The sequence below is a fragment of the Chlorocebus sabaeus genome, chromosome 20 (assembly GCF_047675955.1).
Source record: "Chlorocebus sabaeus isolate Y175 chromosome 20, mChlSab1.0.hap1, whole genome shotgun sequence".
Lineage (NCBI taxonomy): Eukaryota > Metazoa > Chordata > Mammalia > Primates > Cercopithecidae > Chlorocebus > Chlorocebus sabaeus.
In genome coordinates this window covers 11,575,735-11,600,403 of record NC_132923.1, presented here as the reverse complement: position 1 = coordinate 11,600,403, position 24,669 = coordinate 11,575,735, and the positions used below count along the sequence as shown (strand labels likewise).

The window sequence follows — 24,669 nt, the reverse complement described above, 5'->3', positions numbered from 1 at the left end:
GAAGGTGGTCTGCCATTTACTAGCTGTGGGCCCTGAGGGAAATCTCAGCCCTCAGCTACCACATCAGTAAAAATGGGGCAATAGTACCTATCCTAACTAGTGGATTTTTTTTTTTTTTTTTTTTTTGAGACAGGGTCTCACTTTGTCACCCAGGCTGGAGTGCAGTGGCATGATCTCAGCTTACTGTAACCTTGACCTCCTGGGTTCAAGTGGTCCTCCTGCCTCAGCCTCCCAAAGTAGCTGGGACTACAGGTGCATGCCACCCATGCAGCTAATTTTTGTATTTTTTGTAGAGATAGGGTTTCACCATGTTGCCCAGGCTGGTCTCAAACTCCTGAGCTCAGGTAATCGGCCTGCCTCCCACATTTATCCACTTATCAGAGTGTTAGGATTACAGTCGTGAGCCACCACACCTAGCCTCTGACTAGCGTTTATAGAAGTGCTTTGGGGCCAGAGCAATCTGCACACTGGAGGGGTTCTTAGGACCTTATTTTGCACACATCCCTCCGTCCACCTCACTGTCATGTTTCTGTACTTTAGCTACCCAGGATATTCCTCCAGCAATGCTGGGGCCCCCATCACAGAGCCTCAGGGCTGTGAAAGCTGAGTGAACTGTTCCTGGGAGGAGTGGCCTTGGATTTCCTCACAGCCTCCCCTAAGCAGTTGGGGTGGCAGTGGGGGTGTCTGGGTGGAGTCTCGGTCAGAACCCTTCCCTCCAGCCAGGGCTGATCCCCAGGCAATCTTACTTAACCTATCTGATCCATTTCTTTCTTTGTAAAGTGGGAATAATAATAGCTACTCTCCTGAGTGGTTGTGACGCGGTGGCTCACGCCTGTAATCCCAGCACTTTGGGAGGCCAAGGGGGGCAGATCACGAGACCGAGACCGAGATCACAGGACCGGATCAGGAGATGGAGACCATCTATTCATAGCTAACACGGTGAAATGCTGTCTCTACTAGAAATACATAAAATTAGCTGGGTGTTGTGGCATGCGCCTGTAGTCGCAGTTGCTCGGGAGGCTGAGGCAGGAGAATCACTTGAACCTGGGAGGTGGAGGTTGCAGTGAGCCGAGATTGCGCCACTGCACTCCAGCCTGGGCAACAGAGTGAGACTCCATCCCCTACCACCCAAAAAAAAGGGGAATAATAATACCTATTCTGCTGAGTGGTTGTGATGACTAACTGAGATAACACAGACAAAGTTCAGGACCTGGTCCAAACTACCGTGGTTAAAAAAAAAGTTTCCTCTCTTCCCTCTTTCTGTCCCTATAATCTTCCCTTCTCTTTATCTGACCCCTCTTTTCTATTCCCTTTCTTGCTTTATTTTTCTCTGTAACATATCACCAAGTAGCATTCTTTACATTTTAATGGCTTATTTTGTCACTTTTCTGATCCCCATGTCTGTTTTAATCACTGCTGTATCCAATGCCTGCCACCTGATGGACCCTCCCCAAGTATTTGTTGAAGGAATGCATGAATGAAGGTTCTATGGCCTCTAACTTTCTTTCCAAATACTTCCAAATGGGCATCAAATCCAGTTTCTCACCAAAGGTTGTTACAGGAAATTTGGGGACTGAAATAGAAATCCAGTACTAGGGGTAGACTTAAATCTATAGGTGGATTTCCCAGAATTCAAACGTGGGATTTTAAACTGGCAGGGTACGAAACCATTGCAGTGTTACCATCTTAGGGAAGGAGGCCCCTTGCAGCTGGCAGTTGGGGGTATTATCGTGAAGTGATTAAGAGTCCAGACTCTGGAGCCAGACTCCCTGAATTCTTCCCTTTACTAGCTATGTGAGTCCTAGTTCTTCCCTTTACTAGTTATGTGAGGCCCAAGGTCACATTAGATAACAATAGTATTAATACCCTTATAGGAGGTGCTGGGAGGAATAAACGGCTTGACTTAATTGTTAGAACAGTTCCTCACGTGGTTATAATCCACGTGCGGTAGTTAGCACTTAGGATTGTTTGGTCAATGCCACCACCTGGTGGACACCCGCAGCAAGAGTTCTCTGGCCTAGGGCTGGGTGGTGGGGACCCAATGGAGGAAGGGAGAAGGAACTGGAGAGCTGTCTAAATGAAGCTGTGTGTGTGTGTGTGTGTGTGTGTGTGTGTGTGTGTGTGTTGTGCTGGAATTTAACATGTCTAGGTGCTGAGGTTTTGTCAGATCCAGAAAGCTTAGCCCTGGTGCAGGCCACAGCTGGCACCAAGAAAAATGAGAAAGGGCCCAAGGGAGAGGGAGAAAGAAGTTGGGTTAGCCTAGTGCCGACCTCCCTTCCTCCCTCCCTCCTTCAAGCCTGGCCTGAGTCCAGAGGAACCGGCTCCTGGGAAGGTGGAGGGAGAGAGAAGGTCACTGCTGACGTCAGGGACATTCAGGTAGAGGTAAACACGATATGACCTACAATTATCCACCTCCCCCCACCCCCACCTCCTTCTGGCTGGAGGAGCCTCTTCTGGCATTCCTGAGAACAGTTCTCACACTTTGGTAGTACCCCTCCTCCCCCCTTTCAATCCCTGGGACATTATATCTCATTCATTTGGTACCCAAGCAGCATTCTGGTTCTTGGCTCCAGACTTGCCCCACCCCTCAAGGGAGGCACAGGTGTGGAAGAGGGAAGAAGGAAGACTAAAGGGCACTGTGTATTCATCTGACATCCCCTGACTCACTCCCAAGACCCAGAAATTTAATCTGTCTTCAGGACAGATGTGGGTTTTAGAGGGGCACGGGAGGGGAGTGTTAATTTCCTCTGTGCAGCCTCAAGGGACCCCAAATGGAAGGTGGCTTGTGTTGGTTTCTGTCAGAGTGACTCAGTGATTGAACGGCTCCCTGATAGTTGGGGGCCCTTGTTGGAAGGGGACCTTAGGACCTACTTGACCCAGATCTACTGAAGGAGCATCTCATGGGGATGGATCCCAGGACCCTGCATATTTAACAAGCTCTTACAGGATTTCTGAGGTCTGGTTATTCTGATGTTCCTTCAAGTTTGAGAACCACCGCTTAAGGTCTGCTCTACTCGCACTGTCTGAATGAGCATCTTCCCCCTGCGTATGGCCATCTCATGGGGATGGATCCCAGGACCCTGCATATTTAACAAGCTCTTACAGGATTTCTGAGGTCTGGTTATTCTGATGTTCCTTCAAGTTTGAGAACCACCGCTTAAGGTCTGCTCTACTCGCACTGTCTGAATGAGCATCTTCCCCCTGCGTATGGCCGGGATAGAGGGAAGCTGGGCAGGCTCTACGCCCGAGCGTGTAAGGTGCCAGTAAGGGGAAAGATCTGGCTAGGGACAAGCGGACATTTTATTAGCAAAAATAAATACAAGCCGGGCAGGGTGGAAAGAATGTGGACTGCAGACACAATGGAGACGTCTTGAGGAAGCCAGGGGCTCAGTCTACAGGCTGAGATGGGTGGGCACCAGGGAGGACCCGGGACCTAGTCCCCCACCCAGCGGGGGAAGCAGCGCAATGAGGGGCGTTTCGCACTCCCCCAGCAGCACATCCCTGCGAAGTCCCGCGCCCCTGTCTAGCACTTTGGCCCTCAGGCTGCGGGCGGCCAGGTCCCGTGGGCCGAGCCCGTCGAAAAAGAAATCCTCGTTGAAGATGGGGTTGGCGCTGCACTTGACCACGCGGCTCTGCTGCTCCCGCGGCCGGACACGGGGCCGCAGTCTCAGCACCACGCAGCAGCCGCCGCCGCCGCTCCCGGGGCGGGACCGCGGCCGGGGCAGGCCCTCGGCGCTCACCAGGCGCAGCCGCAGCCGCCCGGGCCCGGCCTGGTATTCGGTGGAGAGCCGCAGCTGCCCGCCGCGGGGCCCCAGGCGCAGCACGCTCTCGCGCGTGGGCCGCAGCTGGCAGCACAGGAAGTCCAGGTGGAAGAGCGGCGGCGTGGGCGGTCCGGCGCGGCGCTGCGGGTGCGGGCTGGTATCGGCCGAGCTCGCCTTTTCTGGGGACAGCGAGTGCGGCCTGGACACCCGGCGCCGGCCCAGGCCCAGCCGCGGGGAGCCGAAGGGCGACGAGTCCGGCGACGAGGCCGTGTCGCTGTCGGGGGCCCGGCAGAGGCGCAGGTCCGGGGCGGAGACGTGCAGCCGGGATGGCGCCGCGGGGAGTCCCCCGGCCGGGGCGGGTGGCGGCGCGTGGAACAGGGACTCGCGCCGGCGCGTGTGCGGGCTCTCGGGCAGGAAGGCCCAGCCTTCGCGGCCTGCCAGGTGTGGCAGCGAGCAGGCCGCGGGGAGGCCGCGCCCCGCCACGTCCCGCCTGGTCGCGGGCTCTGCGCCACCCGGGTCCGGGAGCCGAGGCGGGATGAAGAACTGCGGGATGCGATCCGGGGTGAGGACGTTGGGGCAGGCGCTCGGGGGCGGGCCCGGGGCGCGACGCTTGGAGAACAGGCCGGTGGGCGCCCAACGGGCCGCAGGCTCCGCGGCCCCCACCTTATAGCCAGCTTTTTCCAAGAGCCACATGCGGTGGGTGGGGTAATAGAATTACGAATTCCGCAGGGCCGAGAGGGTCCAAATCCCAAGTCTCAGACTGGAGTGCTCGGCGGAGCGGGGCTGGGTGAGTAGCGAAGAGGAGTCAGAGGTGAGTGATGCTGGCGTAGACCGGGCGGTCAGCTACTGCGCTCGGGTCTCCGGACCCACTGGGAGCGCGGACCCCTATTTGAGCAGAAAAAGAAAGGGCGGCGAAGTCTAGGGGGGTGGGGAGAAATGGAGGGAGCCAAGGGCCAGTCAGTCACATATTCAGATACGGGCCTCCATCACCAAGTACACAGCTTCCCTCACTGGTACTAAAGATGCCCCATTCACCTTAGAGTTTGAGGGCCCATATAGTACCCACTAGAACCCTAGGGAACTATTAGGACAAATAGGATAATAACCGCATTATACCAAAAGGACCCAGATCCCAAACCCCCTGGAAGGGACACTTTGCCCTCGGCGGGTCCCCCTTCTCTCCCGCCCATTTCAAAGAATTGGGTTTTCCTCTGGGATCCAGTCTGGCGCCCCTCGGGACTTCCTCCCTTTGCCAGGCTGCCCCGGCGCAAGCTTCTCTGGCCTGAGCCATCCCTCAGTCCTAGCCCCACCAGTCTCCTTTGGCTCCTCCCTCCCCTCCGCGAGTCGCTCCAAGCCAGAAGAGGACTCACTTCTGCTCCTGGCAGCCAGGGGACACACCTGGCTGCTGGCCTCAGGACACCCAGGGCTGGTCCAAGGAGACGCACCTCCCGGGGGCACAGAATCCCACCCCCCGGTAGCCCAGACCCTCCAGCTCCCGCGCCTCGCAGCCCTACCGCATCCCGTGTCTAAAGGGCGGGGCCGGGCCGTTGGGTCGCCCCTCCCACTCTCCATTCCTTTTCTCCCTCGGAAACCACCGAGCACAAAGGCAGCATTGATTCTCTGCCACCCCCAGAGCGGTCTCTGGAAGGCTCCGCCACCACGCGCTCGCCTCACCCCTGCGCAGAGCCACCAAGAGCACCGTGTTCCGACCCTCTGTCCTGGGATCCCAGCTCACGACCCTCTCCGTCGCGCGCCCGGAGTGCTGGCCTCACCTGTGCGTCGCCTCTGGGTTCTGGCCTCAGGCCCTGACACTTTCAGAGCCAGAGGGGAGCAGCTTTCTCTGCAGCTTGCTCCCCCAGCGCAGTCCTTCTGGGAGGAGCTGGCAGGGGCCTCCGCTGCCTACGTCCTACCTCTTTTCCTGGATAAACACAGCTCTGTCTGCGCGGCCATCAGCCCGGCCTTCTGACTTCCTCCAGCTGAAGCCAGGTTTCTAGCAACAATCCATTCCTGTGCCCAGGCCTCCTCTGCTGAAGTTGGGCTGCTTAGGAGTGGGGGAGGGCTACAGAGAAGAGGGAGACAGCCGTCAGTGGACAGTGGCCACTCGTCTTCTTTGGTGAAGAAAGACCCCAGCCCTCGCAGGTGAAGTCCGTCTTCTGTAAAACCCTCCGTGTTGAAATCCTGCCTTGACCCCCAGTGCCCTATTCTGGAGCCATTCCAATAGCTCCAAGGCAGAGTGACTTGCAGTGATCAGTTCTCTGCATTATTCTGGTTAATAGTTTTCTGAATTTTTCTGGCTGAAGGAAAAGTGACCAGACTCAGGATTTCTGAACTTACCAGACTCAGGATTTCTGGACTTAGAAACAATGAAGATAAAGCTGGATCCAACAGTCAGGATCAAGCTGGCCTATGCCCTCCATCCCTGGCAGATCTTAGGAAGCACAGGCCACCACGGACAAGATGAGACCATCAGTTGCACTCTAGGCACACCTACCATCCTTCAGTCTCCAAAAGGAAGCAAGGCTAGTTCCTCTCCTAGGACCACTCTTCCCCTTCATCCTTCAGCTCTGGAGGCCCTCATTGACACCCTCCCATCTAAATTAGGGACACCTGCTGTACACTTTCATAGTACCTCATACTTTTTCTTTATGGCATTGATTACAGCTTTTCTCCCTCAGTTTATGTGGTTATTTGTTTAATGCCTACCTGTCTTACTAGACTAAGAATCATAAAAACAGTGCTCAGTGCAAAGCAGGTACTCAATCAGGATGTATTTGATGAGTGAAGTAGTAAGCAAAATTATACTTGAATTAATTTGTTCATCCATTCACTGAAGTGCCTAAAATGTACCATGCACTGTGCTAGGGGGACACATAGAATAGAGAGCTGTCTAAGGGGAGAGACAGACGATAAACATGCAAACAACAGTAAGACAAATTGTGAAATGCAGCAAACAAAATGAAACCAGTGAATGCAATGATTAATTTGTCACTTGAAGATTTTAACAAAGCAAATGTTTCTTTTGTGGGGAGATCCTTGGCGACCTGCAGACCTTCCATTCCTGTGGCTCCTGACTCAGCTCAGCCTTGGTATTGTTTCTGGGGAGGGTCAGTCTTCCTGGAGTGCTCCAGTATTCATGGCTTTGCCATCAGTCAGATGGGCTGGGAATCTGGATTCTGCGACTGACTAGCTGTGTGACTTCTAGCATGGAACTTAATCTCTTTGGGGCTTACCTTTTCCACCTGGAAAACAGAAAGAATAAAACTCTCAGAGTTGGTATGAGGATTAAACAAGAGAACACGTGGGCATCATTTAGGCTGACATCCGCTAAAAATGTGAGAAAACAGAAAACCCAACCCAGTCTGACTTAACAATATGGACACTTGACTTCCATAATAAGAAGTCTAGAAGTAGGGTAGGACCCAGGGAAGTTTGATTCTGTGGCTTCATTCATTCATTCAACCACAGTTATTGAGTACCTACTATGTTCCAGGCACTATTCTGGACTTTGGGTATATCGCAGTGATAACTCCCTTGGCCAGATGTAGTTTATGCTTTAGTGGGGGAAGAAAGACAATAGACATAAATAAATTCATAAAAATATGGTTTATTAGCTGGAAATAAGTGTTGTAGGAAAAATTAAGGTAGGGAAGGATGAGTGAAGGTATCAGGGGAGTATGCAGTTTTTTTTTTTTTTTTTTTTTTTTTGAGACGGAGTCTCACTCTGTCACCCAGGCTGGAGTGCAGTGGCCGGATCTCAGCTCACAGGAAGCTCCGCCTCCCGGGTTTACACCATTCTCCTGCCTCAGCTTCCTGAGTAGCTGTGACTACAGGCGCCCGCTACCACGCCCGGCTAGTTTTTTGTATTTTTTAGTAGAGACGGGGTTTCACCGTGTTCGCCAGGATGGTCTCGATCTCCTGACCTCGTGATCCGCCCGTCTGAGCCTCCCAAAGTGCTGGGATTACAGGCTTGAGCCACCGCGCCCGGCCGAGTATGCAGTTTTAAATAGACTGGTCAGGGATGGCCACCTCATTTCAGTATTGATATGAAGGAAAGAGGAAGAATATCTAGGGAAAAGCATTCTAGGCAGAAGGAATCACATATGCAAAGGCCCTTAGGAGCATGCCTGGAGTGATCCAGGAGGCAAAGGAGCCAGCGTAGCTGAAACAGAATGAATGAGGGGAAGATGAGGTCAGAGAGGTAACAGGGCCAGCCTCTGTTGGGGCTCATAGGCACTGTAGCAATTTTAGCTTCTACTTTTGGTAAGCTAAGGGGTGATATGACTTGGCTTACGTGTTAAAAGATTCTCTCTGGTGGCTGTGTTAAGAGTAGAGTGAAGTGGGTAAGGGCCAAGGTAGGGAGAGCAAATAGGAGATGACTGAAATAATCTTGGGATGAGATGATTTGGACATGATCAGGGCTGTAGTAGTCAGTTTCTGGATATGTTCTGAACATAGAGTAAATAGGATTTCCTGATGGATCCTTCCCAATCCAAAGAGAGAGGAGCAGCAACTGGAAGAATGAAGTTGCCAAGAATGAGAAGAGGCAAAATCAGGTGCTCAGTTTTGGATCTGTTAAGGTTGAGATGTCTGTTAGACATCAAGGGGAGATGTCCAGTAGGCTGTTGCGTCTGGAGCTCGGGGGAGAGGTCCAGGCTGGAAGTATAAATGTGGACACCAAGAGAAACATAGACTGAATTTAAAGCCATGAAACTTGATGAAGTATAGGTAAAAAGAGAAAGAATCCAAAGACTGAGTCCTGGGTGCCCCAACATTGAGAGACTGGGGAGAGGAGGAACCAGCTGTCCCAGAGGCTGAGGCAAAATGAGGTAAGATGAGGACTGGGAATTGATAATTGGATTTAGCAGTGAGAAGTTATTGGTGACCTTGACAAGAGCAGTTTCAGTGGAGTGTTGGGGGCAAAAGTGTGATCTAAGTGGGCTCAAGAAAGAAAGAATAGGAGGAGAAAGACAACTCTCTTGAAGAGTTTGCTGAAAGAGTAGGGGGGAAATGGGGTAATGGCCAGAAAATGAGGTAGAATCAAATGATTCTTTTTTTTTTTTTTGCAATGGAGTCTCGCTCTGTTGCCCAAGCTGGAATGCAGTGGTGCGATCTCAGCTCACTGCAACCTCCGCCTCCCGAGTTCAGGCGGTTTTCCTGCCTCAGCCTCCCGAGTAGCTGGAATTACAAGCTTATGCCGCCATGTTGGTCAGGCTGGTCTCCAATTCCTGACCTCAGGGGATCCACTTGCCTCGGTCTCCCAAAGTGCTGGGATTACAGGCGTGAGCCACTGTGCTTGGCTGGGAAAATTTTTAAATGAGAGAAACAATGTCACATTTATATGCTGATGGGAAAGATCCAATGGAAAGGGGAAAATTGATAATGCAGAGAGGAGAAAGAAGAATTGTTGGAACAGCACAGGTGGGTAGACAAGACCATTTCTTATGTTGTGCATAAGAGATAGCTCTAAGGGTTATCCCTTGCCTGCTGTGTGGACAGATGCTGGAGAGAAGGTAGAATAAATGGGTAGAGGCTGGCAGGTGGACAGATGTGATGACAAAAGCTTGTTCTCTTTTGAATGCCTCTGACTTCTCCACAAAACAGGAAGCAAGGTCATCAGCTAATAGTGATGACAAAGGAGAAGGTGGTGTCAGGGGTTTGAGTAGAGAGGGTAAGGACTGGAATAGTTGCCTAGGAAAGCAGGAGAATGAATGGCCTAGGGAACTCAGGATGATTGCAGGGAAGCACTAACAGCCCACTTGAGGGTAGTGATCATAACTTTAAAGTGAAACTAGACAGCATGGTTATGTCTTTTTTCTCTAGCTGTTCAGCTGTACAGTGTGCGGTGGAAAGATGGACAGAGATTTGGATTTAGCCAGATTGTGCTAAATTTTTGACTGTTCACTTTCCTGTTCCCTCTCTTCCACATCCTTCTCTTTGTGGATGTTAAATTAAGGCTGCATATGAGACTGCATACCATCTGGGCTGTACACCAGTGGGACTGAAAACTGACTACAGATAATCCACAACCTGGCTGTATTCATCAGGGACTGGTCAGGAAAATGGCACTTGCTAAGTGGCTCAACAGACGGAGTTTAACACAGGGAGCTTGTGATAAAGGTGTCAGAAGAGTTTAAAAGGCAAACAGGATGGTGAGGGGCTGTTCAGAAGGATCTGCAACCATGAAGACACAATCATTACTTAAGTTTCCTCCCAAAGCAAAGATAAAGGGAGAAAAATCCCTTGTATATTAGTCAGGGTTTTCTAGAGGGACAGAACTAATAGGAGATATATATATGCGCGCACACACACACACAAATATACACAAAGGGGAGTTTATTAAGGAGTATTAACTCACACAATCACAAGGTCCCACAACAGGCCATCTGCAAACTGAGGAGCAAGGAAGCCAGTCCGAGTCCCAAAGCTGAAGAACTTGAAGTCCAATGTTGGAGGGCAGGAAGCATCCAGCACAGGAGAAAGAGTAGGCTAGGAGGCTAAGCCAATCTAGTCTTTTCATGTTCTTCTGCCTGCTTTTTATTCTGGCCTCAATGGCAGCTGATTAGATTGTGCCCACCCAGATTAAGCGTGAGTCTGCCCTTCCCAGCCCATTGCCTCAAATGTTAATTTCCTTTGGCAACACCCTCGCAGACACACCCAGGATCGATACTTTGCATCCTTCAATCCAATCGAATTGCCACTCAGTATTAACCATCACACCTTGCTTCTCCCTCTTCCCACCTTCCAATGTGCCACCAAGGCTTCCAAAGCCAGATGACAAAAGAGACTGGAGAATACAGTTTGCAGGCACCCAGGCACTGGCCCTCTACAATATAAAGCAGAATATGGGGAGGCTGGGGATCTGTGAGCCATCAGGCAAGACTGGCAGATGTATAGCCAAAAGTTGGCTTGATTGGAACAATGCAATATCTGACCTGGAAGGAACTTGGATGTCACCTCATATACCATCATTTTTGCAGAACAGGAAACAGACCCAGGAAGAAATGATGTGCCAAACAGTAGCAGAGTTGAGATCAGAACCCAGATCTCTTACCTCAAAGAGCATTGTTCGTTCTTATGTACTAAGGGTCTTCAGATTTGAGCAGAGCTGCTCCTTCGAGTAAGGACCCAGAGTGCTGTCTTCTCACCTCTCCCAGCACCATTGGTGCCACTCCTTGAGAACTTCCCAGGTGACCCAAGGGCCTTACCTTCCTTTCTAGGTACCATTGCAGAGGGACACTTAGGGGTCTAAGCAGCACAGAGTGCTTTCCTGGGTCCAAGCCAGGTGGAGAGGCAGAGAGGGGACAGGCCTTTCCTCCGGTAGGAAGGCAACTGCTATGAGGATCCTTGGGCTTTGAGTCTTTCTAAGCTATATGTCCTGTGGCTTAGTGGTGGCCTCAGGCAGCATGACTTGGCCACCAATGCTCATGGTGGGCTCTAGCATGTGATAGGGTTGGTGATAAACTGTGCCTTGAAGCTCCTGCTTCTCACCCAGGAACTGTAATGAATGACCTGTCTCTGCAGTCTCAGTTCCAGAAAGGTCTCAGTGGGCCCCTCCTATAAGAACTAGTCTGAGCTACTGACATCCCCTGCTTTCTTGAACTGGTTGGCCTTGCAATGGCCTTATTCATTCTTTGGTTTATCTTGGCACTTGACTCAGGCATCTGGAGAACATACATCCTCTGCTTCAAACAGAAGGAGCTGTCACATTTTCCTGAATTGCCTACTGGATTCCAGCCCCATCTACCTCTGCAGTAGCTGCATTCCTCATAAATGCACTGGATATATATGGGAATGGGCTTCCAAATATGATGGCAGCAATGTCCCTCGTTTCTGCCAGTCAGTGCAATACTCAGCCTCTGGGCGAGGAGAGGCATCTTCCGTAGACACCAGAAAAGTGCCCCAGCAGCTGGGACATTTTCCCTGATCAAGACTCTTACCTACCCAGCTGGCCTTATGCAGTCAAGGCTGACACTCCCAGCCTGGCTGTGGGGCCTTGCCTGAGAGGCTCTCACCTCTGAATTTCCACCCTGTGCCTATTTCTCTTAGACAGTGGCCTCAGCAGAGAAGTCATGGGATGCATTTAATCTATTTTAGTATGGAAACCCAAACACAACTGTTTTACTGTTTTATTTTTCTTCCTTTTCTTTTCTCTCTTTAGGCTAGTCAAGTGAAGCAGTGGGAGTGGATATGAAACAAAGAAATCTGCAACTGGTCGTGATCAATTAGTTGTAAACACTACTGCACTTGGACCAACCTCTTCCTTTTCCTGACTGCACAGGAAGGATGGAATGTATTTCCTTCCTTCTTCTGGGAGTGTTTGGATGAAGATTAGACTCTCCTTGACCATGAATGAAGAGCAACCAGTTTTTTAGTGTACAGTGATTTAGCTTCTGAGTCTAGAGTGTAGATATCTTGGGCACTGTGAAGGCACAGGAGAAAAGGTTTTTATGTGAGTATATGGGAGAGGAAATAGTTAGTTGTCATAAGCTTTTTGGCTATGGCCTCTGGTACATCTCTAGCTTTTGAAAGGCACTACATTGAGGCTGTTCAAATCCATGTCCACCTATCCTTTGCCCATCATGTGAGATTGATGGCTTAGGAAGCATGTGGTCTAGGTACTGGAGAGGGAGCCTGACCCACCTACCTCACCTCTGCTGCTGAATCTGTGCACAGCTCTCTGACCTGGTTCCATGTCACAAAGGGTTTCATTCTCTCTGATTCCCTGAAGCCCCAGCTCCAGTCCCAGATCCTGGAGCCCTAGCATATGCCTGAAGCTGAATATTTTACTTGCCAGAGTAAGAGTTTTTACATAGACTCAGTCATCTTCTACTGGCCCTCCTCTTAAACTGAGGCAGTGGCTGCTAGCTACTCACCAAACCCATTTGACTTTCTTTTTCTTTTTGAGACAGCTCTGTCGCCCAGACTGGAGTGCAGTGGTGTGATCTCGGCTCACTGCTACCTCCGCCTCTCAGGTTCAAGCGATTCTTTCACCTTAGCCTCTTGAGTCGCTGGGATTATAGGCATGTGCCACCACACCCAGCTAATTTTTGTATTTTATGGTAGAGATGGAGGTTTCACTATGTTGGCCAGGCTAGTCTCGAACTCCTAAGCTCAAGTGATCCACCCACCTCAGCCTCCCAAAGTGCTGGGATTACAGGCATGAGCCACCGTGCCTGGCCCCCTATTTTACTTTCTTCTTGAACATATAGTTAGGATGAAAACATGTTGAAGAGATGATGGCATTAGAAAATTACCATTGACCACTATCACAGTAATCATTGCTTTAGGCAAGAATGATCAATAAAAGCTAAAATTAATGGGCAAAAGTATGATGAGAAATAGGATATTTATACAATCTCAAAGTATCTCCCAATAAGATACTTATTAAAAAGGTAAAAATGGTAATTTTCAGTGAAGAAATACGGCAGACACCACGGTAACCAACTGATCAAAGGGAACATTGGCATTAATGGGACAAATCAGCGTCGTGTTTCTCTTGTCATGAATCACTGAGAAGGCCACAACATTGCTTCTGAAATATTGCTGACAAAAATACATAACTTGAATCTAATGATGAGAAAACATTGAAGAAATCCAGACCTTGGAACACGCTACGAAACAACTAACTCGTACTCTGAGAAACGTATCAGCGGACTGAATTCCAAACAGTGGCTCATGCCTGTAATTTTAATACTTTGGGAGGCCAAGGTAGGCAGATCACTTGAGGCCAACAGTTTGAGACCAGCCTGGGCAACATAGGGAGACCCCATCTATACAAAAAATCGAATAAAATTTATCTGAGTGTGGTGGCATGTGCCTGTAGTCCCATTTACTTGGGAGGCTGAAACAGGAGGCTCCCTTGAGCCCAGAAGTTTGAGGCTGCAGTGATCTGTGATCATTATCATTGCACTCTACCCTGGGCAACAGAGCAAGACCCTGTCTCTAAAAAAGGAAATTAAAAAAAAAAGAAAAAGACATGTCAAGGTCATGAAAGACAAAGAAAGAGGAACTGTTTCAAATTAAAGGGGATTAAACATGACAACTAAATGTGACATATGATTCCGAATTGGATCCTGAACCACAGAAAGGATATTAGTGGGCAACTGGCAAAATCTGAATAAAGTTTGTAGATTATAAAAAAACAACAGACAAAAAACATATAGTTAGACCGTATTTTCTTTTCTTTTTTTTTTTTTTTGAGACGGAGTCTCGCTGTCACCCAGGCTGGAGTGCAGTGGCACCATCTTGGCTCACTGCAACCTCTGCCTCCTAGGTTCAAGCAATTCTCCTACCTCAGCCTCACGAGTAGCTGGGACTACAGGCGAGTGCCACCACACCTGGGTAATTTTTTTTTTTTTTAAATTTTTGGTAGAGACGGGGTTTCACCATATTGGCCAGGCTGGAGTTAGACCATACTTTCTAACCAGCCTTCTTTGCAGTTTGGTGGGGCTTTGTGACTGAGTTCTGGCCAATGGAACCACTTGGAGGCCTGTCCCAGAACATCTCCCTGTGGATTCTCTCATCTGGCAACTGGATGCCAACACCAAGGGTGATTTTGGAGTCATGTGTTGGAGATGACAAAGCTTTTGTCAGCCAGGTTCCTGAATGACTCCTAGACAACCACGGACTGGACTTTATTTGAGTGAGAAATGCATTCTATTTGAAGATACGGGTTAAGCTACTGAGATTTAAAAGCTTATCTGTTTCAACATTTGGTTTTACCATACCTAATAACAAAGTCCTTTATAATATGGCCTGGAAGCCTTAATTCTTTGGTAAACCTTCTCTAATCTTGACCTCTTCCTGAACATCCCCTCCACCTACTAGCCTCAGTGGAATTCTGGCTGTCTCAAGACAGGACACCTCTTCTCTTACAGCTGTCCCTGTGGAAGCTGGTCTCACCCTTCTCCTCCCCAGGCTCAGAGGAGCTACAGATTTCTTCTGGATAGCCATTGCCTCCTCCATTGTTCTTCTCCCTCACGGCAAATCTTTTCTCCTTCGAAATGTGTACCAGCCATGTTGCTGTCTTTCCTGCCCTTCCACTGTTCTCATCTTACTCACCCACCATCGTCCCTGGGTTTTGCCAGCTGGCTCCCACCTTCCTTTCTCCTAAGGTTGGTGCCACTCCAGATACCTGTTTTCTACCAGCAGCTGGGCGCTCAGGAGGTCTTGGTCACACATGTACCTGGTACCTGTTTTCCTGATCCCTACAGCAGCTTTTCCAAACCATCCCCCTTCCTCCCGACCTCTTTCCTCACTGATGGCCTTGCCTTCCATTTCACTGAGAAAGTTGAAGCACTCTGGGTTGAATCCCCTCAACTTCCTGTCCTGCTCTGCACTCTACCTCCTTCCTTTCGGTCTCAGAGTCATGCTGACGCTCTCCCATGGCTCCCAAGGCAGCTCTAAGAAAACCGTTCTGTTGGATGACACCTCTGTCCCTCTTTCTCCTAAAAGTTTTAGCCTCTTTCCACTAGCAATTAAAATACAGTCAAATATCTTTCCTTGAATAACAACAACAGCATTCCTAGAAAGAAGCATCTACATTCATTTCCTCATTCCCTGTTCATATTTTCATCCACTGTAATCTGGATTTTTGTCCCATCTCCTAAAATTGCTCTGGCAAAGGAAACTACATTTTCTTCATGACCAGATCGAAAGGTCTCTTTTTAATTTTATTATGCACTTACTTATTTTAGCTTCTTATCTTTTTTTGTTTTTGTAGAGATGGGGGTCTCACTTTGTTGCCCAGGCTGGTCTCAAACTCCTGGCCTCAAGCAATCCTCCTGCCTTGGCCTCCTAAAGTGCTGGGATTACAGGTGTGAGCCACCACTCCTGACTCAAAAGCTTCTTTTTAATTCTCATCTTCCTTGCCTTCTCTTCAACATTTGATACCGCTGACCTCTTCTTCTTAAGGATGGTCACTCCTGTCCTGTTCTCAGCCTCTTTAGTGGATCCTTGGTCTTCTATCCCAACTTTCAGCCTTAGTGCAACATAAGGTTCTGGTTCTATTTTTGACCTCTTCCCTTCTTCCCTCCCTCCCCTTTTCCCCTCCCTCCCCACCTCTGTCTTTCCCCTTGCCTCCTCCTCACTTTCACTCTGCATAAGGCATTCCCAGGGGTTTCATGTCACACTTTTTTTTTTTTTTGGGATGGAGTTTTGCTCTTGTTGCCCAGGCTGGGGTGCAATGGCATGATCTCGGCTCACTGCAACCTCTGTCTCCCAGGTTCAAGTGATTCTCCTGCCTCAGCCTCCTGAGTAGTTGGGATTACAGGCATGTGCCACCACACCTGGTTAATATTTTGTGTTTTTAGTAGAGATGAGGTTTCTCCATGTTGGTCATGAGTTGAGTTCTCTCGACTCTCAAATCACTCAGATCATCCGCCTGCCTCGGCCTCCCAAAGTGCTGGGATTACAGGCATGAGCCACCGTGCCCAGCCTCATGTCACATTTTATATTGGCTCACAACTTGAGTCAGTAGCTTATCTCTCCGAGCTCCATATCACAATATCCATGTTCCTGCTGGCACTTGCCACATGGTGCAAGTTCCATGGGCACTTCAAGCTCAATGCATGTAAAACTGAGCTCATTGTTTATCCCCATCTCTTTCTGTATTTCTAGTGCTAACCACCTGGAAACCCATAAGCCAGAAACTTGGAGTCATCCTAGACAGCTCTTCTTCACAGATCCACATTGTATAACTAGTGGCAAAGTCCTGCACTTCCTGTATTTGTAACTTTTTCTGTATCTCTCAGCTTCGCAACTCTGACCCCTGCAGGCTCTCTAGTGTAAAGCCTTCAGGGATCTCCTAAGCAGCGCTCCTGCCTTCAGTCTTGCTGATGCCTTACTGCCACTGAGTCATCTTTCTAAATAACAAAGCTCTGTCACTCCCCAGCCCAAGCCCTTTAGAGGCTCCCTGTTGCCTGCAAGACAAAGTTCCAGCTCTCCGGCAGGGATTATGAAGCCTTCCTGTGGCTTGCTCCTGCCCACCTTATCTTTCCCTAGATGCCTGCCCTCCTCAACACCTTGCTCTTCTCCAAAGTCCCTGTATACTTTCACACCTCTGCTGCTTTGTCTTACTTTCCCTCTGCCTGGGATATCCTCCCCTCCCCTGCCTGCCTAGTGACCGCCACTTAACTTTTGAGACAGTTCAGGAAGAGCTTCTTCTAGAAGATGTTTTCTGATTGCTTTTGTAGAGTAAAATTGCCCCCTCCTTCCTCTGAGACGACACTGCACTCATGATAGAAGCCAGGGTGGGTGTGGGAGGAGCACGATAGGGCACTCTGTGACTTGGCACCTCGCCTCCGCATTGTGCATCTTGAGGCTGCGGCCCTGTCTTTCGCTTCTGGATGCCTGGTGCCTCACACAGTGTCTGACACCTGGCGGGTACTCAGTAAATCTTCACAGTCGGTGCTGAGTGGGAAGGTGGGTATTGCTTTGCTGCAATATTCTGAGTCCCACAGGAGGAAAGCGATTTGTTGGTGGCCACACAAGATTCAGAGCCCGATGCAGGTCTCCTGGTGGTTTTAGTTTTGAATGGGGGCTACTTGGTATCCCAGAGCACCTTCTCTTTGCCAAATCAAATTGCTCCTCAGAACACTGCCCACCTGCCCTGGCCGTGGGCTGGGAAGAGGAGATTTGGGGTGCTCCTTAAGCCCTAGGCTTCTGGGAAAACACTGCCCATCTGGCTGAGTTGGGAACTCATTTACCATGGAGTCTGTGGAGGATCCAAATGCTGAGGCAGGGTTGAGGCTGGGCAGGATACGGGGGGCCCCAAGAAGGCCTCTGTGGTGGCCAAGTCTTGCTGCCACCTGGAAGCCTCTCCTTATCAGGGCCAAGTGCAAGGATCTGGCCCTGCTTGGATGGAGGGTCTTGGCTGACTCCCAAGGAGTGCTTTCAGCTGCACTTGGGGCCACTTCTCTCCCTTCTGTCGCAGGCTTTCTTTCAGAGCGCTCGGCAAGGCTGGGCTGGCGTGTTGCAACACCCACAGATGCTCAGTGCCTTTAACTGGTCTAAGAGCCCCACCCAGTGCTTGGGGAGGGGCAGATGCTGCTTGGGCATGAAAAGGCAGCAGGACTGGCTTGAGTTGCAAAAGGAGTAAACAAGTACATAAACAAATAGTATGGGGTATATAGAGCCTTGGAGAGCTGCCTGGCGGTTCTGAGGGAAAATCCAAGAATATTTCCAGAAGGATAAGGGAAGCCTGTCCCTTGATTGGAGGGTGCTGGTGGAGTGTTTGTGGTATGTGCTCTGCAGTGTATACCAGACTGAAAACTCTGGTATGATTTTGTGACTCAGAAAACCAACTAACAGCCTTAGACACCTCTTTTGTGTGTGTGTGGGTGTGGGTGTGTGTGTGTGTGTGTGAGAGAGAGAGAGAGAGAGAGACACGGAGTTTTGCTCTTGTTGCCCAAGCTGGAGAGCAATGGCACAATCTCGGCTCACTGCAACCCCCGCCTCTGGGTTCAAGTGATTCTCCTGCCTCAGCCTCCGGAGTAGCTGGGATTACAGGCACATACCACCACACCCAGCTAATTTTTGTATTTTTTTTTTCTTTTTTTTTTTTTTTTACTAGAGATGGGGTTTTGCCATGTTAGCCAGACTGGTCTTGAACTCTTGACCTTAGGTGATCTGCCCACCTCGGCCTCCCAAAGTGCTGGGATTACAGGTGTGAGCCACCGCACCCGGCCGACACCTCTTCTTATATCCCAGACAAGGGTTAGCGCAGAAGAGTCTCACCTGCTGGTCTCTGGCTGGGGATAGGAGTTGGGGTGGGGGAGGGCTTGATGGGGAGGGCAGAACATAATTTGGGAGGAAACAACTTGGCAGGCATACTCTCATGCTTTGGGAACCCCATGCCCAGGGAGTGGCTGATGTCAGCAGGCAGTGCTGGGAGTGAGGTGAGCGTGGCAGTGAGGCTTTGTGAGTGGGAAGGGACACTCAGCCAACATCTGCAAGGCGGTGGGCTTTATTTGGTGGCGCTGTGTCTTCTATTGAATTTAAACTGCTAATTTTCAATTAAAAGTCCCAGTTTTAGCAGCCGGGTGCAGTGGCTTAAGCCTGTAATCCCAGCACTTTGGGAGGCTGAGGTGGGTGGATCACGAGGTCAGCAGATCGAGACCATCCTGGTTAACATGGTGAAACCCTGTATCTACTAAAAATACAAAAAATTAGCCGGGCGTGGTGGCAGGTGCCTGTAGTCCCAGCTACTCGGGAGGCTGAGGCAGGAGAATGGCATGAACCCGGGAGGCGGAGCTTGCAGTGAGCTGAGATCCGGCCACTGCACTCCAGCCTGGGCGACAGAGCAAGACTCCGCCTCAAAAAAAAAAAAAAAAAAAAAGTCCCAGTTTTAAATTGACTAAAATAAAAGCATGCTCTAAAGATCAGGCCTCATGCGGTGGCTCATAGCTGTAATCTCAGCATTTTGGAAGGCCGAGTGAGACCCTGTCTCAGGAAAAAAAAAAAAAAAAAAAAAAAATCAGACCTGTGCAAAGGTGGAATCATAACAATGATGATGATGATAATAATAGTTGTGATGATTATGAAATTTTGGCAGATTCCGAAAGATGAAACTGATTTAATGCGGAAATTTAAAAGATTTGGTTCACCCTCTGTATTTTGTTGCCCTAGAAGAAGACTGGAATATAAATATTTCTCCTCACCTCCTGCAAAGGGTTTGAATTAAACATCCTCAAGGACTGGTGGGAGCCAGTAATTTTTTTTTTTTTAGACAGAGTCTCACTCTTGTTGCCCAGGAGTGCAGTGGTACCATCTCAGCTCACTGCAACCTCTGCCTCCCGGGTTTAAGCGATTCTCCTGCCTCAGCCTCCCAAGTAGCTGGGATTACAGGCGCTTGCTACTACGCCCGGCTAATTTTTGTATTTTTAGTAGAGACGGGGTTTCATCATGTTGGCCAGGCTGGTCTCAAACTCCTGACCTTGGCTGATCTACCTGCCTCAGCCTCCCAAAGTGCTGGGATTACAGGCATGAGGCACCGCGCCCAGCTGGAACCAGTTTTTTTTTATTGATTCAGGCTGTGGGTCTAAGCAAAGATATTTGAATTGGTTGCCATCCCCAGATAAGTGGGAAGATCTGGCAGCACTCATTTTCAGCCCTGGGCCACAGCCGTTGCTGTGAGGCAGAAATTTAAAAATAATAATAATAATAAGTACTACATTCATTCACTCCAAGAAAAGTAACAGACAAGGCTATAAGAAGGTCGTAGTGACCTAGTCTGAGAAGTAAAAGCCAAGGCCCAGAATGTGACAAGGCAAAAGTTAAAAAGAGAGGAAGAACAAGTTTTCCTCTGCCTAGCAAGTTGACTTCAAAGCCAGTTATAAGATAACGCTGTTCGAGAAGTCGAAATCAAAGGGATAGGCTCCAGACATCCCCTGTCTGGAGCAAGGATGAAGGGAAAAAAAATGGACAAATGTCTGTCTGTATTTAGCCAGTTCTTGTTTTTTTCTTTCCACACAGCTACAAGGCCACCAGCTATGCAAAGACACAAGTTATGCCAAGTCATCAGTTATGCTATAGATTATGTGACCTGTCATTATATGATGAACTGCCTCTGTTTTGCTTCTGTAAGCCTGCTTATAAAAATCCTGCTCAGTCTTTGTTCAATGCTCAGGTTTTTGCATGTGAATTCACTGAGCCAGTGCCTACCTTAAAATAAACATCCTCCTGTGTTCCCATATCTGTCTCTCTGGTCCTCAGTTTACCGCAACAGCTGTAGCTGGTACCCTGTGCCTGTGGCTTGCCCAGGCCTCCCCTGGCACTTGGCGTTCCTTCATTCTCTGGGTCCATCCTTGATCTGGAAGGATGGACTTGAGAAGACAGGATAGAAAAGAAAAATCCTAAGAAGGGTAGGTGAACTGGAGAGAAGTCAGAGGAAAGGCGAGTGGGGAGCAAGAGGGGATGGATCCTCAGGCGACCCTGACAGCTGGGAGCTGGATCCAGCAAGGTGGCCCCAGGAGGAAAGCGCTGTCCTCCTAAGAATAGTCAGTAGGGCCAGGCGCAGTGGCTCACGCCTGTAATCCCAGCACTTTGGGAGGCCAAGGCGGGTGGATCACCTGAGGTTGGGAGATCGAGACCAGCCTGACCAACATGGAGAAACCTCGTCTCTCCTAAAGATACAAAATTAGTTGGGCATGGTGGTGCATGCCTGTAATCCTAGCTCTTGGTAGGCTGAGGCAGGAGAATCATTTGAAGCCAGGAGGTGGAGGTTGTGGTGAGCCAAGATCGTGCCATTGCACTCCAGCATGGGCAACAAGAGTGAAACTCTGTCTCAAAAAAAAAAAAGAGTCAGTAGGTGGCTAGGTGCAGTGGCTCATGCCTGTAAGTCCAGCACTTTGGGAGGCTGAGGTGGGAGGATTGCTTGAGCCCAGGAGTTCAAGACCAGCCTGGACAACATAGTGAGACCCCAACTCTACAAAAAAGAAAAAAAATTAATTGGGCATGGTGGTGTGTGCCTGTGATCCCAGCTACTCAGGAGGCTGAGGCAGGAGGATCACTTTAGTCCAGGAGTTTGAGGCAATAGTGAGCCCAGATTGTGCCACTGCACTGCAGCCTAGGTGACACAGTGAGACCGTGTCTCAATTAAAAGAAAAAAAAAAAAGTCGGTAGGTGAACCTGGGAAAGGAAATTGCTGTTTCATTGACTGAGTGCCACGTCAGCTGGGTTGTCGCCCAGCGATTTTCCCATGGTGATCCCAGTGGGGTCTGGATATCTTGCTGCCTCCTATGTTGGTTGTTTGACGATTTTTGGTTAAATTGACTTTCAAATATTTACAGAATTATGATTATGTAACTTTTGCTCTTAGCCTTGCCACATACTACAGTTACATTTGTTTCCTGTATCACTTTATTTTCTTGAGTGGATAATTACCAAGGTTCAGCTGGATGATGTGGTCCAGGGGAAAATAGGCGAAGGGAAGGAGCTGACAACGGGTGGAGGTCAACTTTCACTTCCCTACCAGGAGGCTCTGGCACTGTCTGTGATGCTGCAGAGCAGCTCTAGCTGGATCAAGGGCATGACAGAAGGAAAGAATTAGGGTATTTGAGAAGAACATCCATAACTGATGGTACAACCATGGATGTGGCCCCGAATTAGGCTGGCTGGAGGAGAGTGAAGGAGGTTTCCAAGGCCATCCAGGAAGAGAAAATTAGGATTATTGAGAAAGTGCTCCTTTCTGCCTTTCCAACTCCTCCTCCCACCATTCCACACGCCTTGTGGATGCTTTCTGCAATGCAGAGCCCTTCCTGGATGTGGGTCAAGTGGGCAACTCGCCAGGGAGGTGGAAAGATGCTCAGCTAATACTTTGGATGGGTTTTGTGACAACATGAACTTTAGCCCCAACCCTTCTCCTTCTGTGTGAATTTAGCTCAGAGAAAATAAAGAAAATTCACCTCAGAGACAAGAAAGCCCCTCCTCAGGCCTGGAGTCTCTGGAGAAACAATCAGAAAAAAAAGAGGAAGCCAGTGCCAGTTAAGCACCACTGAGAACTCCTGCTGAGTTTTGGTTTAGCTTACTGCCGGCCCAGTTCATTTCCAGTTTGGGACATGTGGGTGCATGTTGAGTTTGAAAGCTTCTCTTCCTGGGGTATGACCTGTGCCCAGAAGCACGTCTTGGGCCTGATGTGCCGGTGGTCCACAGCAGAGCCAGTAGTGGTGTGCAGGCAAACATGTAACAGTCTGCCCTGGGGCTGGGGGTGAGGTTGGGGGAGCTCTGATTTGTAGCATTTGCCCATTTCTGCAGTGTAAATATTTCCATGGTGGCTGATTTCTAGCTCTCAATATGAAGTCACTGTGCAGTTGGGAGGAGGTGAGCCCAATCAGCTTTTGTAAACCAGTAGGACCCGGCTCCAGCAATACCACTGCGTGAGCAACCTCTTTGGCTCACGGTGAAAGAGCAGGAGTAACCAAGGCCTTGGTAGGTTCAGCAGATCAGCTCTTGGTTCCAGATCTAAACTCACTCTCACTTCTCTATCTTTTGGAGTTGGAGTTTCCTTCCCTTGTAAGGCTGACTGTGGAGTACTCAGTCTCCCCACCTTGTCCTCTTTGTTGCCCCCTGAACAAATTCACAGGACATGTTTTGTTCAAAGACATTTACTGTTAACCACTAAGAGGAAACATGAAGATGATTAACATTCCCAGAAGTCTCCCAAAGCCCTCCTTGTCTTGGGTGGCCCTGGGAGCCCTTCTCAGATCACCTTGGACATGTGCTGAGCTCCCCTGATGTGGACTGGCTGGCTCCCCCTGGGATCGTGGGACTCCCAGCACTTTGGAGTGCTGCTGTCCGGGCTGATTCCCATCTCGCCATTCTGGATGAGGAAGGACCTTCTCTAGACGTCAGATCCCACCTGAAGATTCAGCCCCTGCAGGTTTACCACGGGCAACTTCTGGAGGGCTCCTTGTCAAACTCCTGCCAAGGCTGCCCTGCCCTCAGGAAAGCTGGGTTCCTTGACCTGCAGAGCTAAGGGGGGTCAGAGGCAAGCTAGGCAAGAGCAGCTGTGCATAATAGGGGTGGTGGGCAGACCCAGGGGGACTTGGGGGCAACCCTGGTCTCGTTCCATGTGGGAGTTACCATGATATAGACCCAGCTGCCAGCCTCTCTGCTTTTTCAAGAAAAGCTGGCGCAAATCTAGACTTTTATGTGAAAACTTCTAACTTTCAGATGCTGCTATCGTAATTTATAAAAATACTGCCTGAGCCAAACCAAATGCCTCTGACTGGATCCTATCCTGTGGGCTGCCGGTCCTGCCCCCTCGTTCTCAGCTCATTCCCAGGCCCTCCAAGAGTCTGCTGCCTGTCTGCCCGCCCCAGATCTAGTCTGTGACTCTTCCCAGATTAGTCATTTTTTTCCTGGTTCCCTCTGGGAGGGACCTTCTTGAGATTCATTCTACACCTGGACACCCACAGAGGACTCTTTGAAAAGGAAAGTAATTGTTGCATGTTGAAACTAATGAATCAGCTGGCTCTGTGGTACCTCAGGGTTTGTGCTTCATCTGGTTTCTAAGGTTTTTGGTCTTTGCTACAGGAGAAAGGTGCCAATGGGCAGCTTTGGGAAAGGCACAAACCCACCCTCAGACCATCCAGGGCTGGTGAGGACTCACCACGACCAGGGAAAAGACTGTCTTGACAAAACACGGGGCACAGGATGGGAGCTAAAATAAATGGTTACTGAGCGCTCTGCCCAGAGGAACCCTGGGAGGCTGGACTTGAAGGGCCCACTGGGCCATGGCACAGGGACTTTCTGCCTAGGGGAGCCACACAGCTGGTAGGCAGGAGTTGGCTGTGTGGGCAGCTGCCGGTGTGATCACAGGGCTGATGCGGGGGTCTCGGCAGGGGACAGAAACAGGAGCTCTGTTGGGACTGAGGGGAAACCCGAGGCCATTCCACAAATATCAGAGCCCTGACCACTGCTCAACTAGAACTGAGTTCCTATTTGTGAAATGCTAAGGGGCAGCGAGGCATGACCTCCAAGCTCAGAAAGCTGTGGTGACATCCTGAAGGGGTGTGTGTGTGTGTGTGTGCGCGCGTGCGCGCGCGCGTGCATGTGCACATGCTGAGGTAGGGCTCAGAGACCCTGGCCAGCCCTGTACTGCAACCTTCTCCTCAAATCCAGATCACAACTTGAGAGGGGATACTTTCAAACCATTGGGACAGTCACACAGTGCCACTAGCATATCTGCTTTACCAGCTTGGGGTACAAAGTAAGGCCACTTTCCTGTTGAGAAGCATATGAAATGACTGGCACCCCTGACATCCTGAGCCCCTTTCTCCTCTGAGAACTCTGAAGCAGGGCTGTTCAGGTGCTTGAGCCAGCTCAGGGGTACAGGTGAAGTACAGGTGATGTGGACTTCACCAGCTGCTGAGGATGCCCAGGAACCAGCCCCCTCCCTCAAGGTCAG

At 49.8% G+C, this 24,669-nt stretch overlaps 2 protein-coding genes across 2 annotated transcripts in view; both read right to left on the bottom strand.

Moving 5' to 3' along the window:
* Nucleotides 1-3,098: 3,098 nt before the first annotated feature.
* C2CD4D (C2 calcium dependent domain containing 4D) lies at nucleotides 3,099-5,505 on the bottom strand. Its single transcript, XM_007977158.3, has one exon. The coding sequence runs from the start codon at nucleotides 4,452-4,454 to the stop codon at nucleotides 3,393-3,395; it is 1,062 nt and encodes a 353-aa protein (XP_007975349.1). The 5' UTR covers nucleotides 4,455-5,505; the 3' UTR covers nucleotides 3,099-3,392.
* A 557-nt stretch (nucleotides 5,506-6,062) lies between these two features.
* The window catches only part of LOC103224017 (acyl-coenzyme A thioesterase THEM4), a 69,090-nt gene continuing 50,483 nt past the window's right edge, over nucleotides 6,063-24,669 (bottom strand). The window contains exon 6 of the mRNA XM_073008374.1: nucleotides 6,063-7,000. Within this exon, the coding sequence (XP_072864475.1) occupies nucleotides 6,972-7,000 (29 nt within the window). The 3' untranslated portion in view covers nucleotides 6,063-6,971. The remainder of the gene's footprint in view (nucleotides 7,001-24,669) is intronic.